General features: G+C 37.2%; 1 protein-coding gene across 3 annotated transcripts in view; it reads right to left on the reverse strand.

Moving 5' to 3' along the window:
* clspn (claspin) overlaps positions 1–21,425 on the reverse strand; it is a 43,411-nt gene that overhangs the window by 9,001 nt on the left and 12,985 nt on the right. For all 3 annotated transcript variants that reach the window (XM_031896900.1, XM_002938839.5, XM_012957365.3), the window contains exons 2-17: positions 19,595–19,724; positions 18,319–18,749; positions 17,471–17,629; positions 17,122–17,187; positions 16,148–16,220; positions 15,956–16,064; positions 14,507–15,051; positions 13,319–13,510; positions 13,070–13,245; positions 11,690–11,853; positions 11,369–11,415; positions 10,208–10,401; positions 9,204–9,367; positions 8,351–8,583; positions 4,980–5,091; positions 332–404 (exon numbers count right to left, since the gene is read on the reverse strand). In XM_031896900.1, the coding sequence (XP_031752760.1) occupies positions 332–404; positions 4,980–5,091; positions 8,351–8,583; positions 9,204–9,367; positions 10,208–10,401; positions 11,369–11,415; positions 11,690–11,853; positions 13,070–13,245; positions 13,319–13,510; positions 14,507–15,051; positions 15,956–16,064; positions 16,148–16,220; positions 17,122–17,187; positions 17,471–17,629; positions 18,319–18,749; positions 19,595–19,646 (2,790 nt within the window). In that variant the 5' untranslated portion in view covers positions 19,647–19,724. The remainder of the gene's footprint in view (positions 1–331; positions 405–4,979; positions 5,092–8,350; positions 8,584–9,203; positions 9,368–10,207; positions 10,402–11,368; positions 11,416–11,689; positions 11,854–13,069; positions 13,246–13,318; positions 13,511–14,506; positions 15,052–15,955; positions 16,065–16,147; positions 16,221–17,121; positions 17,188–17,470; positions 17,630–18,318; positions 18,750–19,594; positions 19,725–21,425) is intronic.

Genomic DNA, 21,425 nt, shown 5'->3' on the forward strand with positions numbered 1-21,425 from the left:
CATTTTTATCATCTTGTGCTATACGTTTCCATTGGCCTATATCACACAAGTGTTTTGCCCAACAAAGACCTTAAAGGTCACTGCAAGCAATGGCAGTAACCTGAAAATGTCAGCACCACCATGCAGTCCTTACTGCCAAAAAATTGTCGACTGGCAGTTTAAAAGCAATTTCAGACATTCTGGTGACATGCCTTTAGGTTGGGAGTTGGCCAGTAAGCAAAGTGGCTAAAATGCTATTTAATTGCAGCTGTGGGCAACATACACCACTGGATAAGATACAAAAGATTTTGGTTTAAATGTACACTAATTTTCTGTTCATAAAGAAACTCACATTGTCACTCTCTGAATCACAGGGTAATAGCTTGAATTCACCAAATTCTTCTTCCTCCCCTTCTTCTTGTTCTCTGAAAAGCAGCATGGAGGAGTATAGGTTATAACAAGGAAAAAGTAGGCAGGCAAGGAGTTATAAGGTTAAACATGTCAAGAAACCTTTTTCCCCCCAAATGCTGATGATATTTTTTAAGAATCCAAATTCATTTTTGACACTTTGGCCAGAGTTGATTGCCTGGGAATTTTATCAATAATTAGGACAAAAGAAGTAAAGCAATTTAATTGTAAGGAAACACACAAAATTAACGTAAACCTGCACAAAGGGTGTGTTTTTTTTTTTTATTTCAAACCATTTTGAAAGTAAACTTTTATTGGCTTTTGCAGGCAGTGTCTCTACCACTTGTGATTTTAGTGCTGTACTGACAGCCAGAGGAAAGGATTGCTTGTGCCAAAATGTCTGAATGTATGTATTGGTCAGATCTCTGTCAGAACCCAAAGAAAGATAGGAGGGCTCAGAAAGCCTTGCTAGCCAGGTACATGAGAGAGATTAAAGGGGTTGTTCACCTTCAGGGTCTAAATTTTACTAAACCACCAACAATGCTTTTCTTACCTGTTAAAGAGGTGGTCACCTTTGAGTTAACTTTTACTATGACGTAGAGAGTTATTTGCAATTGGTCTTCATTTTATATTTGTAGTTTTCTAGTTATTTCATTTTCAGTTTAGGAGCTCTCCACAGTTTGGATTTTCAGCAGCTATTTGATTGCTAGGGTCCAAGTTACCAAGTTATATGAATAGGAGAGGGCGTGAATAAAAAAAGAAAGTTACAAAAAGTAACCACAATAAAACTGTAGCCTCACAGAGCAATAGTTATTTGGATGCTGGAGTCCATGACCCCCATTTAAAAACTGCAAAGAGTTTGAAGAAGGAAAATAATTCAAAAACTATAAATAAAAACAAATAAATAATGAAGACCAATTGAAAAGTGGCTTAGAATTGGTCATTCTGTAATATACTAAAAGTTAACTTAAAGGTGAACCACCCCTTTAAATCAGTCCTTCTGTCTCTCTAATCAATTTTCTGAAGGGATGGGAGTGGCCTATTTTGAACCTGCCACATTGAGAACTTCCTATATGCTTACATCATGTCCAGGCTTTGCCCTTACTTATTTCATATTGGACCAATTCATTGGTTGCTCCTGCACTCTAACCAGTTGCATTGGTTAATGTCTGTTTGCCTATGCCATTGCAAGGAAGACTCAGCATATGACAAATCTAATATACTGTTATGTTACATTTGCAGCACTCTGTCACAGGCATAGTAAGTCAATATCAGACTGACAGGAGACACAGACAATAGGCGTTAAGTCGGCTGCCAGTACTATGCCAGTATACTAATACTATGACATCACATAAAGTAAAAAGGCAACTGTAGTGTTTATAGGGGTCACTACTATCTGTTTATGGCACCTTACTGCAGCCCCGCTTTGTCAGAATGTACATGGGGCAATCTGGGCCTGATATAGGATATTCCCTTATATATTATATATAGTCTTGTAAAGAATCGGCACCCACCAGTATCGAGGCAATGGCTGGGTGCTGACAAAAATAATGCATCAAACTCAACAGTAGAAAGCACTCACAGCTACAGCATCAATCAAGTCAGTGATTTATTTCAGCATACCATCTACGCGTTTCGATCACCACAGGATCGTCATCAGGATGATATATGATATAGATATGATATATAGAGATATATAGATAGATATATAGATATAGATATGATATATATATACACACACACACACACACACACACACACACATAAAGTGGCTATATGCTGTTTGGCTGCAATATGTTTTATCTGTTAAGTATCCTTGACCTTTTCTCAGTTCTAAGAAAGGTACATTTAATAAAATCACACCATAAAAATTGCAGCACTGGGATGCCAACTTTGATTATGGCCTGGTCACTATCTGCAGCAAGTCTGTATATTCTCCCAACGCCTGCATGCTTTTTCTGTTGGTAATCGAGGGTAATACCAGAAAAATGCAAGTTCATAAGTGTCAATGAGATAAGAACTGTAAGCTTCACTGGGGCATGGATTAACGTGTTTGACTAAAAATCTATATAGAGCCTCTTTGCACTGGCGATAGAACCCTTAGCTATTACAATAAGGGAGTGTGCTTCCATTAAAGGGCTCCAGTTTGCCAACATAACAGAGAAAGTGTCCCTCTTTGTGGACGATATTTTGATATATTTAGCAGACCCATTAGAATCCCTCTCCACCATGCTAACTGTTGTCCAAGAATTTGGCAAATACTCGGGACTTCGTGTTAACTGGAAAAATCACAACTATTTAGCATTGACCCTACCCCCCATATCCCTCCTCCCCAGCAGACACAATTGAAATGGGTTACATCCTTTAAATACCTTGGGATATGGATAAACCCAGACCCCCAACTCTTTCTACAACTCAATTTAGACCCTATAATGGACTCCCTGTCACAAGTTCTTAAGACCTGGGCCAAACTACCGCTTACACTTTGGGGAAGAGTGAATATCATCAAGATGATATATTTGCCTAAATTCCTGTATATATTCCACAACACCCCATTTACAATCCCTCGATCCTTTTTCAAAAAACTAAACAGAACTATAACTTCATTTATTTGGGCCAATGGTACCCCCCGTATTTCCTGGGAGAGGCCAACAGCAACTGTCGAAAATGGAGGCTTAGCCTTGCCACACTTCTACTTCTACTACTTAGCCTCCCAAGTCTACTACATACACTGGTGCTTTGCTCCCAAATCCATATAATCCCAATACACAACTCCAAGCGTCCATCCTCCACTCAATAGAAGGCCTAAGCACTTATCCTTATAGACACCACACAGATATGACCAACCTACCACATACGCTACTGACCCCACATAAAGCATGGACCACAGCCTTGAAAACTATGCACCATCCTTGGCCACTTCTCTCACCCCAACTTCCACTCTGGGCCAACTCCCTCCTACCCGACCTACAGGAACTACAAGACTACACCTATTGGCCACGACTGGGTTTTAAGAAACTTGGAGACCTAACACTTGGTCCTCAGTTTCCCACATACCAAGACCTACAAGACAGAGCTCTGGGAAAACAGATACAATTTTATAGATACCTCCAACTTAGGCACGCCTTTCACGCACAATTCTACACCCTTCCTCCCACAATAACCACAGTAACCCTAGAGGACATCCTGTTCTCTCCATCTCCAGCCAAACTACTATCTAGGCTATACAAAGAGATTATGACAACAATTAAGCCACCCTTTAATCGAGCCTACCGTCTTTGGACGCAAGACATCCCAGAACTAGCACAAGACCAATGGGAGGAAGCCACAGAAAATGCCTATAATTTCCTAATCCCAATAAAGGATAGGCTCATACAGTACAAATTTCTGCACCAAACCTACATAACACCCCTCAAACTGATGAGATTTGGGAGGAGACAGGATGACCTCTGCCCAAGATGTAAATCCCCCGGGGCCAATTTCTTTCACATGATTTGGTCCTGTCCCCCCAATACACGAATTCTGGTCCAAAATAATGGAAACACTAGCAAGTGAACTGGGTACACCGCAGATAGTAGACCCAATAACTTGCCTATTAGGAGTCATAGATGGAATAATATGCACTAACGTGGCCAGAGTCGGACTGCGTACGCTCATGTTCTACGCCAAAAAAACAGTAATTCTGGAGAAGACTGGTGGATGAAGCTCTCCCCCTCATCAAATTAACCTATGAAACAAGGGGTGCTTATGACAAATTTGACAAGATCTAGGAAAATTGGTATAATCAAGACAATCTGGACACATAACCTAACCCTTTACACTAAGGGGCTGATTTACTAACCCACGAATCCGACCCGAATTGGAAAAGTTCCGACTTGAAAACGAACATTTTGCGACTTTTTCGTATGTTTTGCGATTTTTTCGGATTCTGTACGAATTTTTCGTTACCAATACGAATTTTGCGTAAAAACGCGAGTTTTTCGTATCCATTACGAAAGTTGCGTAAAAAGTTGCGCATTTTTCGTAGCGTTAAAACTTACGCGAAAAGTTGCGCATTTTTCGTAGCGTTAAAACTTAACGCTACAAAAAATGCGCAACTTTTCGCGTAAGTTTTAACGCTACGCAAAATGCGCAACTTTTTACGCAACTTTCGTAATGGATAGGAAAACTCGCGTTTTTACGCAAAAATCGTATTGGTAACGAAAAATTCGTAAAGAATCCGAAAAAATCGCAAAACATACGAAAAAATCGCAAAATACCGATCATTACGAAAAAAACGCAATCGGACTCCATTCGACCCGTTCGTGGGTAAGTAAATCAGCCCCTAAGTGTGACTGATCCGACAGAACTAAACACACTCACCTACACTGTGACAACTACAACGCCTAGTAATAGTACCTTTGACTGTATTGGCCTAAACCTGACTCAACACCATTTCAATCTCAATGTCAATATATTATACACCGTTTTGTATTTTTGTTTTGTGATGTTGTAAAACCAATAAAAATTTACCTTTAAAAAAAAAAAATCTATATAGAGAGCTGTGTGAAGATGTCAGCACTATATAAAGGATGATATATTTAAAAAGTTACCTTTCAGCAAGGAAGGAGCTTGAACCCAGCGCTGCTACATCAGACATGTCCTTCTTTTCATTTGCGGAACTGTCCTTAGCTGAAGCAGAAGAATCTTGTGTAGAGCAGTCAGCTGATGGAGAATGAAGGGACAAGGATAATTGTGATGCTCTTCACGAGAAAAACAAGATATTTCTTTGGCAACGAATCAGTTAACACCATGTGACTTCTAAACACAAGGCACTGGAAGACAGCAAACTTCTGTTGCGATTATTCAGATTTAAATTGCAAATTAGGGTTCAGATTCTGTTGAATCTGTTCAGAATCAAACTCTGTGATAACCTCCATGTGTCTGGACCTCTTTACTTTTCATGAAGATGCAACGGCTTAATGACTGCATAATTAGATCTCAAGAAAGTCACTTATTGTGTAGCCAGCATAAACAGGATTTCACATTTGCTCCTACACCCTAGGACTTTGCAGACTTTCAAAAGTCAAGTAGATGCTACCCATACAATTTGGACCCCCTAGAGAAATGAATTCTCTCAACACTTTTTATTCTCCTCCATCCTTTTTTTAACTCTTTCGATCTTGTTAGAGTCTAAAGTTTTCTCTTTATCTACAATTATGCCCTCACTTCAGTTCTTACTTATATTCAATTCATCTCTAGCTTCTGGTACTTACACTTTTATTTAAGCAGGCCTGTTTGAAGCCCATTCTTAGATAGGCAGGCTGGTTCAAGTGTAGCTTTTTATCCGCTAGCTCTATGGGGCAAAGACATCGTTCCTGCTGTGTCTTTTAGCACATTTTAGCATTAGGCTGAAAAACCCAACATACTGTTCTTCGACTTCAGCTTATTCTTCCACTTTTTCTTATTATTATTATTCTTAGCGCCCATTTTCTAAACACTACTCCTCCTACAGTTTTAGGGGTACAACACCCAAACTCTCCTCACTTTTTCGCCCTATAGCAGAGCAGGTTGCTTGTGCTTTTCTAAGTGATCCTGCCCCCCATTGACTTTGATAGGGAAGATTATCAAACTGCGACCATGCTTACAGCTTTGAAGCTACACTCTCCAAACTTGAAAAACATAATAACAACCCCAAATGAAACAGAGACATTTGTTGGATGACCCCAAAGTGGGAGGGGCCAACAAAAACCAATGAAATTTCACCCATTGACTTTTATGGGGAAATTGAAACTGCTGCCAGTCTTACAGCTTTGAGGCTTCACTCCCCAAACTTGAATCACATAGTCATAGGGTCAGCCTGAAAGAAAATATGATGGTTGTTGGATGCCCAAAAGTGGGCAGGGCTGTGAACAGCTAATCAAATTTTCCCTATTGACTTGGCAGAAATTCCACCTGCTGCCATTCTCACAGTAATAACACCAGGGTCCCCAAACTTTGCAGGGTTAGGCACCAGGTAACTGCAGTTCAAGGTTAGGAAAAATAGGCAGAGCCACCAACAGCCAATCAGATTTTACCTATTGATTTTCAATGGGGAAATTCAACCTGCTGCCATTCTTAAAGTATTAACACCAAGGTTACTAGGGGACTGCATTTTTAAGTTTTAAAAAGTGGGTGGAGCCACCAAAAGCCAATCAGACTTCACCTATTTAATTTTTTTTTGTTTAAATTTAAAATGCTGCCTTTCTCACACTATTTAGGGTCAGGGTTCCCAAAACGTTGCACAGCGAGTCACTGGCTGAACAAGTGGGTGGAGCCACCAACAGTCAATCCATTTCCACCCATAAAATTTCATTAGTTTATATTTCATTATTTAAGTATTAATTCCAGGGTTGTTAAACTTTCCAGAGTTAGTCACTGGGTATTTGCCGTTCAAAGTTAGAAAAAAGTGGGTGGAGCCACCAACAGTCAATCACATTTACTTTCAATGGTGAAGTGTAAAATGCTGTCAGTCTAAAAATTTTTATACCGGAGTACCCAAACTTTGTAGAGTTGGTCACTCGGGACTGCAGTTCAAAAAATAGGTAAAGTGGGTTGGGCCACTAACAGCCAATCAGATTTCATCTATTGAATTTCATTGGTTTAAATTCAAAATGCTTACACTATTTATGCCAGGGTGGCCAAAGTTTGCAGTTTGTCACTGGGTGACTTTCACTCAAGGTTAGAAAAAGTGGGCACACCCACCAACCAATCACAATTTACCTATTGACTTTTATTGGTTTAAAAATTTAAACTGCTGCTGTTTTTTAACTATTAATCCTAAACTTTGCAGAGTTAGTCACTGGGTAGCTGCAGTTCCAGGTTAGAAAAAGTGGGCGGAGCCCCCAAACCGCCAGTCAAATGTCTCGTTGACTTTCAGTGGGGAAAAATAAATTGATGCCATTAACACCAAGGTCCCCAAACTTTGCATAGCGGTTTTTACTATATAACTGTGCAAGGTTTGAAAAAGTGGGCGGAACCAACAACAGATCAGATTTCATTTAGTGACTTCAATTTTTTCAACCCAACATGAAGTTTGTTCTCAAACTTCCCTTTCTAGTTTTTACTATGTTACTTTTTATTATGCTTATCTTCCATGTGTATTTTTCTACACTATAAGATTGTGTTATGTATTTATGTAGTGCTTTATAGATGAAGTTATACATACAAAGATCTTCTCACACCACCTTCCACATCAATATAGAATATGGAATGCTTTCAAACAAACCTTATTACATTAACTGTTTATCCTTCCCAGTGTTACACAGTTTTGTAAATTATACTTAAATAAAAATATTCTCCAATAAAGACATCACCAACTACCTGAAGGTATTTCAAAACACAACCTTATTCCAAATAATTCCAAATTTGTGCCACAAGAACTGCCTTTGTTACAAGGTGCTTATTTGTAGAGTAGCACAACTTTAATGGTTTGTTGACCATCCAAACTTTAGTTCAGATGTTTTCAGACAGAAAGCAACTGAAAAATCTTTACTTCTGGTGTATTTATTTGTGACAGTTTTTCTGTTCTGGTGTTTCAGTCTGGCAGCCCAGTTATCCAGGTGCAGACTCTCAACTGTTACAATTTATTAATAGGTGCATTCCTCAACAGCATCTGCAGAATATTAAACTATTGATACTACTATAACAGACTACAAATTAAAATCATGCTCAGTAGGGCAAAAGATAAGACGTGTATCAACTAACGTATTAAATTAGAACAGTAAACAGAATAGGACCAACCACCCACAGAAGTTTCAGGGAGAAGGTAAAAAAAATTACACAATAAAGAATATTTATTTTTAATCTCTAAAATTACTCTGTACAGCCCCCAGAATAACAAACCGCTTTCTCTAAATCCAGATTTAGGCAGAGCTTTCTCGAAGAAGTATAGGATGCCTTGCTAAACAAAGTTTAAAACTAAATAAGCACATTACAAGCTTACCTTGAGAGACAAACTTGCCAGAGCACAATTCAAGCAATTCATCCATTGGCTGTTTCTTAGCCTCTTTTTCAGTGGCCTGAGATGTGCCTGAAATGGAGTCTTTGAACTGTCCTGAGCAAAGGTCTAGTAGTTCATCCATGTTGGCATCCATAGCATTCTCATCCATTGTATCCAATGCTAGCCTGTGTTTGGCAGAACTATATTTGCTCTGATGGCGACCAACATTCAGAAAACTTTTGTAAAAAGGAAATAAGCAAGGTTATCCTCAAACATATAATACACCAGAAAACATGCATTTCACTGTCTGAGGATTATATGCTGGCTGTATAATCCTCTGGATGGATTAAAAAAAATACAAAGACTAAAACCTCATCTAAAGTCATCTTTTTTTGAAAATGAGTAGGCTATATTAATTATTAAGGAAAAAAAAATAGTTCAGCTTTCAGTGAAAGCTTTTATACTTTCCCCACATGTTTGGTACAGCCATATAGAGTTTATAAAGGAGTTCCTGGGTGCAAGTCTAAGCTAATTCACTGCTCTTTTTTTGGACAGTTACTAAATATCTGGTGGGTGCAGATTTAATAACTAGTGAGATGACAGTGCTCTTAATACAGGGCTTCTAAAGTCTTCCTAAACATGGAATTTAAATGATTTTCTGTAGACATACAGGGCAATTATCTGGTCCAGAATTTTCAGAATAAGTGCAGGACAGCTGGACAATGCCATCAGCTCAAAGTAGGCCTGTATCATCCTATGCACTTAACTGAAAGTGCAGTTGAAGCTTACTGATGTTTACAAAAGTCTGTTTGTGGCAAAGGCCTCTAATATGCAAATACAAAGCAGAATAACCCACCCATCAGCATCAAGCAGTTGGCTCTGGGTGTCATCTTCCAATGAAAATTGAAATTGTGAGCTTCTTCCAGCACAGAGATATGAGACTTTGGGTTCTGGCGAGGCATTATATAGATCCTGTGAATCTTCCACAGGAAGGGATGGTTCGGACATCTTGCCGGAGCTCTGAAAAGAAAAAAAACTAGAATTGTAAACTACTGTTGTAAATACACACTAAAGTAAACAAACCAGTCATGAAGAAGACAAAAGCAAACAGTCAATGTTTTTAATTAGGAATTTTCTGTTTTTTAAAACCTAAATATTTCCAGAGCACTTTCCAGAGATCATACATCATTCCATTCACACCAGTCCCTGCCCTAGTGGAGCTTACAATATAAAGGTCCCTATCACATTTGCACATCTTATGTGGAGCTAATTAACCTGTCTGTATGTTTTTTGTGGGAAGAAACCCATGCAGGGCAACAGTGCTACTCCATCGAGACACTATGAACAGAAATGTATGCTTGTCAAATGGAGCGCCAAACTTGTTTCTAATGATATAATTTTAAGTTACAGAGCTGTTTTGCTTCAGTTGCTAGATTAATTCCTGATGACCCTCTGTTGCTCAAAGCCCAACGTATATCTAGTAGTAAACTATATGTTACTAATTTTTTATTGTTCCCAAGTGCATCAGTCATTTTGTCTTTGCTGCCTTGCTTCTGGCCCCACCTCACATGCTAACAAAATAATTTTTAAATACAGGAGCAAGTAGAACAGTACGTTGTAGGTGCACAAGAACACAAGTCCTAAGAGCTCCTGTAGAAAATGTTAAGCTGGCTCCACCCCCCATTGCATTTTGGGTGGCGGGGGATTGCAGTATTAGTGCACGCATTCTCTTTGGGAATCACCATAAACAAACACTTTGCCCTAATATAATAAATAGCATTTGCACCATCAACATGCATATGTTTAAAACTATCTTGGACTCGACAATGTAAAATATGTGTTACAAGTTTGTCTACATACTTTTGATGCAGAGCTGAGAAAGCTTGTTTTAAAATTGACTGGAGATGGTGAGCGAAAGCCGCCATTGTTAGAGTTGGTAACACCCCGAGCCGTTTTATTAAATGGCTGGTATGATGGTATCATTGAACTAATAAGTTCAAAGCTGCTATTATGGCTGTTTTCTTTTAATTGTGGTAACAGGGAGTCTTCATCTTCTGTAAAAAAAAAATTGGAAAATGTGCTTAAATCAAAAAAATGCAGCAGACACTCTAAATTGAACATGAGGAATATGTTAAGTTATGTGAATATACACTACAATGTCAGACACAGATTTGTAGAAAATCAGTAGTATGGCACGGAAATGTAGTACTTTGTACAATAGTGCTGCAGACAAGTATTGCTTAGTTAACATTAGCATATCATGGAATAAAGATACTTGTATCTATTGCTAATTGGAGGTATATACACTTTTAACTGATCCTGAAAGGCTTCAGAGCAGTCTGAAGAAAGTAATTTTCAACTACAAATTGTTTGAGTTAATAATTTGCACTACCACTCGTATGAGCACCCAAGTGTTAATTAGTATTCATACAAAACAGATTAAAGAACCAATATCACCACAAAAGTTAAAATTAGTGAAAGAGGTTATCTAATCCAGCGGTTCTCAACCTGTGGGTCGGGACCCCTTTGGGGGTTGAACAACCCTTTCACAGGGGTCGCCTAAGAGCATCGGAAAACACATATTTCCGATGGTCTTCGGAATAATTTTATGGTTGTGGGTCACCACAAAATGAGGAACTGTATTAGAGGGTCGCGGCATTAGGAAGGTTGAGTTTAATACCACTAATACACTACAAATCTATTGCTATGCATATAAAGCAACACTGGCATAACCACTGGATTTGTTAAATACTAATTGGCTAGGTAACATATCTTATGTGTTGAAGTTGATAACTGCAATACAAATAATTTATATCTGAACTATATTAAGTGGATTGAAAAAATAAACTTTTCAATCTTACAGGATAAAATCCTTGTGACAATAAATCCAAGTAAGTTTGGTGTGTGCGCTACTGGGTTCTGTGGGAAAAATGAGAATTTCAAAATGATCTGCTACAATAAAAATTTGATAATATATGGTACATGCATTGGATAGGTTAGTTAAAAATGTTGTATATTTACCTAGCCTGTTGGTCCTCTTGCATACACTTTCATCAGGTAGTGAATCTCTGTATTGCATAAATCCATGGGAAAAGAAAAAAAATTGCAAGTAAACAATATTGTAATAGGCTAGAACAGTTTTGTTTTGAAAGACCATGTATGCCTTATGCGAGTACATAATTTAAAAATATTTGTTCTGCGTCTAACTTTAATAGACTAATCATTTTATAATCATTGCTGAACAGCCATTTTATCAAACGTAGTATTACAGCAGGAAAAATGCATATGGGATTCACACTTTATTTTGCACTGTACTAATGTACTATTTTTGTACAGTCTTACCCTATCTTCGAGGAATTGTCCTTAAACAGCATAAGGGTGGAATCTGTTGTTACTGTTGGTCTTGGGACAGGTACAACAATTTCAGGCACATTTCCCGTATCATCCTCATCTTCAGCAGCATCACCAGCCTCTTCCTCATCTTCCTCTCCAAGGTAATCTGCAGTCTGGAAATATGCCATCAAATACTGAATGCATTAGTTTGTAAAAAACATAGTAGCGGTGATGTATACTCCAAGATACTGCAATTCCATTTAAAAACCAAGTGCCTACATCTGTGTTTGTGTTTTACATATTTTACCTCAAGATATTCTGCAGTTGCTTGGCTCCCTTTTAAAGCCAAGAATATCTGTTCTTATTGACCTTATGCTTATGTGCCCAGTAAGATATGACATATTGAAGTCATGTCCCAGGTCACTAAACGGTGTATGTTTACACATACAATTGTTTTCTAGGTCAGTATACATGCTTATGATTTTCTACTGATTTCCTGCTAAAAATAACTTTGCTGCCTTTTCATGTAATTCCATTTTAAACAACACATCTTGCAAAAGGCACCGTTATATCTGCCAATGGTTTTCAGATTTGGGATATCCGCCACATCAAACAGTAATCCCTCACATTAGCCTGTTTCGTAAATAAACCAAGATGTATTCCCCCATGGCATTGTTGGTTGGATTTTTTGAAGAAATCTGGGGATATCAGTGTCTGGAAATTTTGTAGTTATAAATTAATATGAACCACATTGCACTTTATTTTGCTTACCCAATTATTTCTTAATTTTATGCGTTTTGAATTATAAGCAAAAAAGATTTAAAAAAGCACTCCCTCTTTATAGCACCATCTTGAAGACAGGGTTACAAACTGAATAGTGTGTGTAAAGTGTGCGTTATAAAAAGGGCAAAGCATACTAACAGTAAGGATGATGGCATCAAATGGGCAGGCTAAAACCAAAAATTATTCTTTTATTCTTTATAATTTTCCAGCACATTTAATGAAGTGCTATTTAAGAAAACCATAGACTGCAATACTAAACTCTTAATTTCTAATTAGCATATGCTAATCAGGTTACAGATGGGATAAATCATCATTAGCATATGCTAATTAGGTAACATTTTCAACTTTACTTGACAAAAAGTCACGTGATTCGGTTCGGCCAGGAGCCTGGATTTGGCCAAATCCGAATCCTGGCAAAAAAGGCCGAATCTTGGCCGAATCCCAAACCAAATCCTGGATTCGGTGCTTCCCTAATGTCTAAACAATAAAATACACCTTTAAAAAATAAAAATTAAAAAAAAAAGAATTTGATTTCAACTTAGATGATGCCTTTGTGAACTAAAACATTTATTTAAAATAAATTCTGTATTCAGCAATGTGAAATACCTCAGCATTTTTATCATCATCTTCAGACTCATCTGTCATTTCTTCCTCCTCTTCATCATCTTCAAAGCCATCTTCATTGTCAAGCTTATATAAGGCTTGTCGCTTCTGGCGCTCCTCAATGCGACGGACTTTCATTGCCTCCTGTAGTTTGAATTTCAATGCCTGCAGTTTCTCACCTGGACAATACAAAAAATGGATTTAAACGAACTTCCAAGAAGAAGCTAAAAACACTTGTGTCACAAAGAATACCTGGCTTTTGATGAATGCTCTCATCCAGTTTTTCAGTAGCCATAACTACTGGCACTATTTCTGCTTTTAGTTCTTCTTTTCCATCAGCAGTGGTCTCCTTGCGGATTATATTAAGATTGACTTTCCTCTCCGCTCTGGGTTTAGCCTTTTGCAAAGAGTGCTTCAGGAAACGCTCCTTCAAAGCTTCAAATTCTAGTCCAAAATAAGTTAAAGTTTTTTTTTTTATTAAAAATAAAAGAATTTGAAGAGAAAAGCCAGTTTAGTTCAATTGATCTTTGATGTTATAATGTTAAGGAATCATACTGTGAAATTCATTAGTGAAGAACAAGTAAACCATTGCCTACTCAGAAGCACACTGAACTGAACAAACACTGTAGATACTCTGAATTAGCAAGGATGTTTTTTCATACATTCAAAGATCTAGGAGAGAAACAGGAAATAACTTAGTGCTCTCTTTATTAATGTGTATCATGTGAGACTTTTCAGCCATCTGCACAAGAAACAAGATTTGTATTGCACTGTGAATTACTACAGGGTGCAGCCAAGTGTTGTCACTGTCCTAGGGCAGAATATTCAAAAACTATCAAACACAGAAAATGCTGCGATACACTCCTCAAAAAGCAGCAAGAACATTCCTGTGGAAAACTTGGTACTTTAAGAATGCGCAACTTGTGTTGCCTTGTACTTTCTTGTTAGGCGTGATAGAAATAACTTTAATTATTTGGTTCTATATGAGCTTTGCACACTGTTCAGGAGTAATTCTGGCCTATTCTTCCAATTAGTTTTGTTTAAGTTATTCAAATAACACTTGTGCACTGCACTTTTTAAACACTGCCATAGGCTTTTAAATGTAATAAGATCAGGACGTTACTATTTTGTTATTGAGCTGCTCCAATAGTATGTCTACATTTGTACTCTAGATGATTGAAGCATCACACTATCCTCAGCTCGCAGTATTTGACAGAACAAGCTATGCATGAGTACGTCAGACTTTTCCAATAGCAGTGTGTGCGCTCCTTCACACAATTCTTACCAACAATAGAAACATCAGTAGCAAATTAAGAGCATATGCAGGATGCTAAACAAAACTAAAAAAAAAAAAAACCTGTCCACACATCATAAACAAGACTTGACACAATGTTTGAAAATACTAATTAAAACTAATTAAAAAAAGGTTCATAGTCATACCTTTATTCGGCTTTGGTTCATCTAAGTTGACAAAAGAACCATCATTAGGGCAAAGGCGGGGTTTTATAGACAAGTCCACTCCAAGAGCCCGCAGCTTTTCAAGCTTGGATAGCTTGGGTTTATGCAAGGGTTGCTCAGGCATAAGGTTGCTGTCTACATTATTCTGAATTTGTTCACAAACTGTACTCTCTGGCTGGAGAATAGAAGGTGACTGAAATATTTCATTTACAGCTATTAATCCAACTGCTTCTTGTTTGTGAACATTGTTGTTGTGGTTGAAAGTGTCCTCCTTGTCCAACTGTATCAAGTTTTCATTAATTTCACCATTCACAACTGTCTCTGTGGATTTACTTATCCCCTCGGTATGAGCATCCTTTTGCACATCTAATAGTGCAGCAGCATGTGAACACTGAGGATTTAACGAATTATTTTCTTCACTGATTTCTAAATCTTCCTTTGAAACATAATCACCCTTTTGAACTTCAGCACAAATTTCCTCTTTGGTGTTCTTTTTTTCTTCAGTGCAGGGTTGGTACTTTGTTGACCTGCAAAACAGATAACCATACAGATATTTTATTATGCTGTTTTAACTTTAAAGGTATTCTGTCAAGATTTTATAATTTTATTTCTAAATTATAGTTAACATAGAAAATAATTCACTATTTAAAATTTTATACTTGAACCAACAAATGTATTTTTTTTAGTTGTAATACTGGTGTGAGGCAGCCATCTCAGTGCATTGTACTTTGTGCTTTTAGAATGGCTAGCCCCATGTGAAATTTCAAAATGTTATATAAAAAAATCTGTTTTTGAAAAACAGATTTCAATGCAGGATTCTGCTAGAAAAGCACTATTAATTGATGCATTTTGGAAAAAACATTTTCCCACGACAGTACTACTTTAACAGAACTTACAGGTAACTCTGCTATTTTAATGCCTTCTCCTGATGCAGAGGTAGTGGCTCACCTGTCTAGCCAAGTGTCCAAATAGAGATACACATGTAATTAAACTTTCTGTAGAGACGGGCACATTTCTTGTAATGGTCCCATATACTTTATATATTTTACTTTCTTTTTATCTCAAGACAGGAGTCCATTAAGTGAAAAATGAATATATATTAACATGAAGCCTCAGTCTTCACATGTAAACATAACAGGTAAGAAAATGCTATTTTATAAACAGCTGTATTGCAGTGACTGAGGCAGCCATGCTATAGCTTTTAAAGAATTAGATCTATTAAGGTATGACCTCCTTCCTACTGTGTCTCATATCACATGGCACTTTATATATTTGTATTTATTTATTATATCACTTGTCCTCCCTGTGTGTAATTGTGTATATTGTAAGACTGTACAGCGCTGCGTACCCTTGTGGCGCTTTATAAATAAAGTTATACATACATACATGCAAATACATTACACAGAACCATGAGCAACTATCGTTTCTTACTTTATAAGGTGCATTGCATTTCCTTGACAAAGAGGCCTTGGGCGCCTTCTGAAAAAATCATGGATTGTTTTCGGTTCAGGTAAGTGATATGGTAAAGATACGGAAGATTCTAAAAATAAATAAATAAAATAAAATGGAATTTAAACAATTTCACATGCAGACAAAAACATTTATCTGGAAAAGATCCCCTACCTCGCATCAGTCTTTGGGTCTCACTGTGCATTTGTTTCATGGCTTCTTTACCAAGTCTAGCAGCTTTTCGTTCCTATACAATATGAATGCACACAGTTATGGATTTCATAAAACACAGACAATGCTGCCTTCTACTCCTCCTTACAAATATTCTATAATGCAACATCAGACAGTGGCTCATTAAAATGATAACAGCATTAACCAGCTAATTGATATCATCTTTAATGCAACGGTATTGTTACCAAGGCCAGTTGGACAGTATATTGTTGCCTGTAGCCTTTATCCTGTGTTCTGTTGCAGTGAATAATCAGCCTTTTATATGGATGTTTAAATTTGTCATATTCAACTGTATTTGGTCTGATCAAAGTCCATTTGCTACACAATTTGATTAATATCATAGCATTTTATTTCTAGCTGCAAACTACACTAGGAAAAAAGGAACACATTTTCACTGTGAAGCCACATCTTTCTCCTGTTTCAGTTTATTTTGATGATTTTAGGTTCACAACCTCTGGTGTTAAACTTGAATTACAGGTGTAGCAGATGGCCTATGGTAAGGACAAGGAAAGTATAAATCACTAGCAGTGATTATGATTTCTAACTTTGGACCCTGGCTGATGCTCCTCTTCACTGAAAAGTACAAATGCACAAGGTACCACAAGTGCCACATTGGCATGTTCAGGGGCTTCCTAATGGTTCACTTTGGCCGTCTAGGGATGTGTTCTGCTACTGAATAGCTGTCCAGAACAATGTGATGTACAGAAAACGTGCACAAGGTCCTGGAAAGAATCAGGGAAAATGGGAAATGGCTGAAAATGGCAGCATGCCACTTACAGAAACATACCGCAATCTGTTTCCATTTCACGATAGAAACGTAAACATATTTTGTTGTTGCCTTAACAAAACATCATTATTCCTCCTTGCAAAAGAAAACCCAATTACTTGCTTATAATGTGAAAAATGTTCAAAAGTACCTTTCGTTTTTCTTGGGTTTCTTGCATCCCTTCAGTTTCAAGTTCAAAGCCTTCATAATCTTCAGTCTAACAATAACAAAAAAATAATTGTATAAATTATTTATTATAAAAATGCCTACGGCATGCTGGTGAATCAGCACAATGTTATTTTTGGCAAATCAATGTCCTCCTTTCTCTAAGAAATCAACGTTGACAGGTACTTGATTCAAAAGAGCATGCTAGACAGCACAATGGACAAAAAGTGAACAAATAGCTTTGTTTGATATTTTGATGGTTGCTAAACTGTAACACTTGCTATACTATGCTTTTCTTTAGCTTAATGATACTCAAAAATCACATTGATACTTACAGAATGACTATTCAGTTTTCCTTTTATTTTTGTGCGGATAGCATCAAGAGATTCCTCTTCTTCATTAGAATCCACCCCACTTCCCACTTCGTTTTCAAAAAGATCTCCATTGAGTAGGCAGCCACTGTCATTTAAATTTGGCCTATCCTCCTTCACTGCCTAAAAAAACAAAGACAGTCAAAAATTATCTATAGCATAGGATGATTTCTCTTCCAAAAGAAATAAGTACTGCAGATAGACATTTTTTTTTATACTTTCATAATTTTTAAAAGGTTAAGAAACTAAGAAGTCCATCGGAAGTGTTATGGACAGAAATGCATGCAAGACAAGGTCTACTAACAGGTATATACACTACTTAGGGCCAAGGTCACCAATAGTGAACAAGGGTCAGTTGGCTTGAAGTAAGGGTCCTGTGCATGCCAGTCAAGTTCTTCCTATTCATTCTAGCCCCACTTGTGTATGGACCTCACTTTGCAAGCGGGCATTACTGTGCTGAAACAGGAAAGTGTCTTCCCAAAACTTTTGCACAAGATAGGAAGCACAGAATTGTCAAGGATTTACCTGTATCATGAAGCCTTAAGGTGTCTTTGCACTGAAACCCAGGGGTCATATAGTATGTTATGTATATTAGGAGTCACTATAGAGGTTTGAAACATTAACGCAATCAAAACATGAAAAAGCAAACAACACGCATGATTTCTGAGAGCACCTTAGTAATGGTCTAGTAGTTTGTTTATATACTCATATAAACAGCTAGTTTTGTATTGGTCCTTATCTTGGGTATGTTATTTAATTCAAAATTCTCACACAAAATATAAAGAAGGGTTAGTATATCTAAAAAGTAGTACTTTTGACTTTTGCTGTGTCCTCCTTTTAACCTTCTCCTCTTTCTGTATTTTGTGCTTCGATTTATTTTTCACTCTTTTCTCTTTATTGGTGTCACCTTGTTTCTTCAAGGACTTGCTTGTTTTATGCTTGACTGTAGGGGATTCTTTCTCCAAGCTACCGTGGTCTGACTCAGGTCTCTCAATAGTATTTTGACGTGTACTCATTTGAACATCAACCTCGTTATCACTGTTGTCACTATCAAATAGAGCTGACTGGATTCTTCGTGGCTTTTCTCTATGAGCAGAAATATTGTTCTCCTCATCATTTTTAGAGTTCCCCTTCACATTATCTGCAATTTTACTTGTTTCCATTTCTTCATCACTGTCACTTTCCACCAATATTTTCTTGCTTTTAGATTTTTTACACACCAAGAATTCTTCTTCATCTGTATCTGTTTGGGTAAAGGATGGAAATAGCATATTATTGAAATGAACTTTTTAATCAAATATCAAGTTAAATGTATGGACAAAGTATGGACAAAGCAACTTTCACATAGTTTTAATCTCAAGACAATGGCCTAAAAAAAGAAAAGAAAAAAAAAGTCACTACCTTCTGCAGGGCAGACAGTCAGCTGAAACATCTAACTAACACAAGGATTATTTGAGAGATGATAATCTAAGCAGAGTCCATACTTTACTAAGCACTAAGCATGTCGAAGACCAATGATACAGACTTTACAGATGATGCCTTTTTTATAACTGTAATATGCAATGTGATTTAAAAGGAGAAGTCACTTGGGTGTGCCAAAATGTCAGGAACCCCCAAGTGACTTTAAACTCTTACCTTGTACCCCTGTTCGGAGAAAACCGCACCAGCCCAGGGTACCTGCAGCGAGCGCCTCGTCTTCCATGTTCGCGCTTGTGCATGCGCAGTAGAGTGAAAAGCCGCACAAAAAAGTCAGCTTTTCACTCTACAGCGCATGAGCCGGCCCATGGATTTTGCTGGCAGAGTGAACATGGAAGGAGGAAACGCTCGCTACAGGTACCCCAGGCTGGTTTTCTCCTAACAGGGGCACCAGCCCGGGGTACAAGGTAAGCGATTAAAGTCACTGGGGGGTGCCTAACATTTTGGCACCGCCAAGTGACTTAGCCTTTCCTTCTCCTTTAAATGTTTAATCACCGCTTATAAATCAAGACTGCTATATCAAGATCAAAAACTTATCTGCTACAATCTGTGGGGCACTTGTGTCTAAAGGAAATTCTTGCTTTCAGAAGGCATAACTTTATTTCAACACACCTCTGTCCTCTATACAATCCAATATTTTGTTCTGATCATCAGCAGAAGCCATTTCACAGCTGCCCTGACCACTGTCAGAATCTGTCTCCAAGATCTTCAGACTGATGCTGTCTTCTGGTTCCAAAACTAACTATTTAAAACAATAATGTTAAAGGTTTTAGAATAAAAAACACCAGGTAAAATTATTGAACATTAAAGACATTTAAACTACAGGTATGGGACCAGTTATCCAGAATGCTTGGGACCTGGCGGTTTCCGGATAAGGGGTCTTTCCGTAATTCAGATCTCCTACCATAAGTCTGCTAAAAAAATTCTATAAAATGTCTTTCTCCAACTGTGTTTCAATTAATAGAAAAAACTTTGTGTTATCTCCTGACTTCAAAAGCTGATTGTAAATGCAGACCATTATAAATGTCCTTACCCCATTCCCCTCTTTCTTTCTGTACCCCATTTCTGCTGAAAAACCAAAAAATAAAGAATACATAAAAAAAAAAAAAAAAAATTCTATAAACACTAAGCCCAATAGGATTGTTTTGGCTCCAATACGAATTAATTATAATTAATAATATATATATATATATATATATATATATATATTTATTTATTTATTTATTTATTAGAACTCTCTACATCATAAAGTTAATGAAAAGGTAAACAACCACCTTAAGGTAAAAAGTAGAACTTGTTATTTTTCAGCTATTCTTTACACAGCTTTCTATTTATGCCTTGTTCCCAAACAGTATGGTCAGTAAGGGATCCAAATATAGATTATAGAATTTCCTTATGCAAGCCCCAAGCAAATGTCACTGGGGACCAGGCCTGGACTGGCATTTAAAATAGGCCTTGGCATTTTAAGTATACAGAAGCCCAAACCGCCCCCACCAGCCCACTAAATTCAATATTTCAATATCTTTTTTTTTTTAAATATTCTTAAGGCATCTGAGGACATACACATTATGTCCTTTCCCAGGCTTAAGCACTAAAAAGGCAAGAAAAGCTTTGTTTATTAAACAAACCACATCATAATTTAATGCAAGCATTGGATCCATTACCCAGAAATCCATTATCCAGAAAGTCCCAAATTACAGGAAGACTATCCCCCATAGACTTCATTATAAGAAAATAATTCTATTCTTTAGAATGATTTCCTTTTTCTGCATAAATAGAACAGTACAATATACTTGATTCCAACTAAGACATAAATAATACCCATTGGAGGCAAAACAATCCTATTGGATTTAATTAATATTTAAATGTTTTTTTCAGTAGACTTAAGATATAGAGATCCAAATTACTGAAGGACCTGCTTATCAGGGAAACCCAAGGTCCCAAACATTCATATATTGTATTAATATCTATTACATTTATTGTATTCTATTTACTAAAATAGGCTCAGACTCCAGATTTAGAAATGTAAACATCCAATAACACAAGACAAGTTAAACAGTATAATGAGTTATACTTCTCTCTATTAAGATTATGCCCCTTAAGTTAGTTATAAACCTTAGAATTTGCAGAACATATTTGCCTGCAGCCCTGCACTCCTACACATGGGTTGCACCATAAGCACAGGACTGCAGATGAACAATCTAAACAAGGGAGTAACTATAAAGAGAGCAGACCCTGCAGTTGCTGGGGGCCTAGAGGGGCACTGGCCAATAAGCTTTTTGCCAACACTTACTCGAACCCTAAAACACATTTACATTCATGTATAAGTCTCGTAGACACGGCTATATTATCCTAAACAAAACGGAAGAAACACAAATACATAAAGAGCGTATTATTAGATATACCAGGTATTATCGGTGCACACGCACGACAAATGTTAATT

This window comes from Xenopus tropicalis, chromosome 2 (genome assembly GCF_000004195.4).
Source record: "Xenopus tropicalis strain Nigerian chromosome 2, UCB_Xtro_10.0, whole genome shotgun sequence".
Classification (NCBI taxonomy): domain Eukaryota; kingdom Metazoa; phylum Chordata; class Amphibia; order Anura; family Pipidae; genus Xenopus; species Xenopus tropicalis.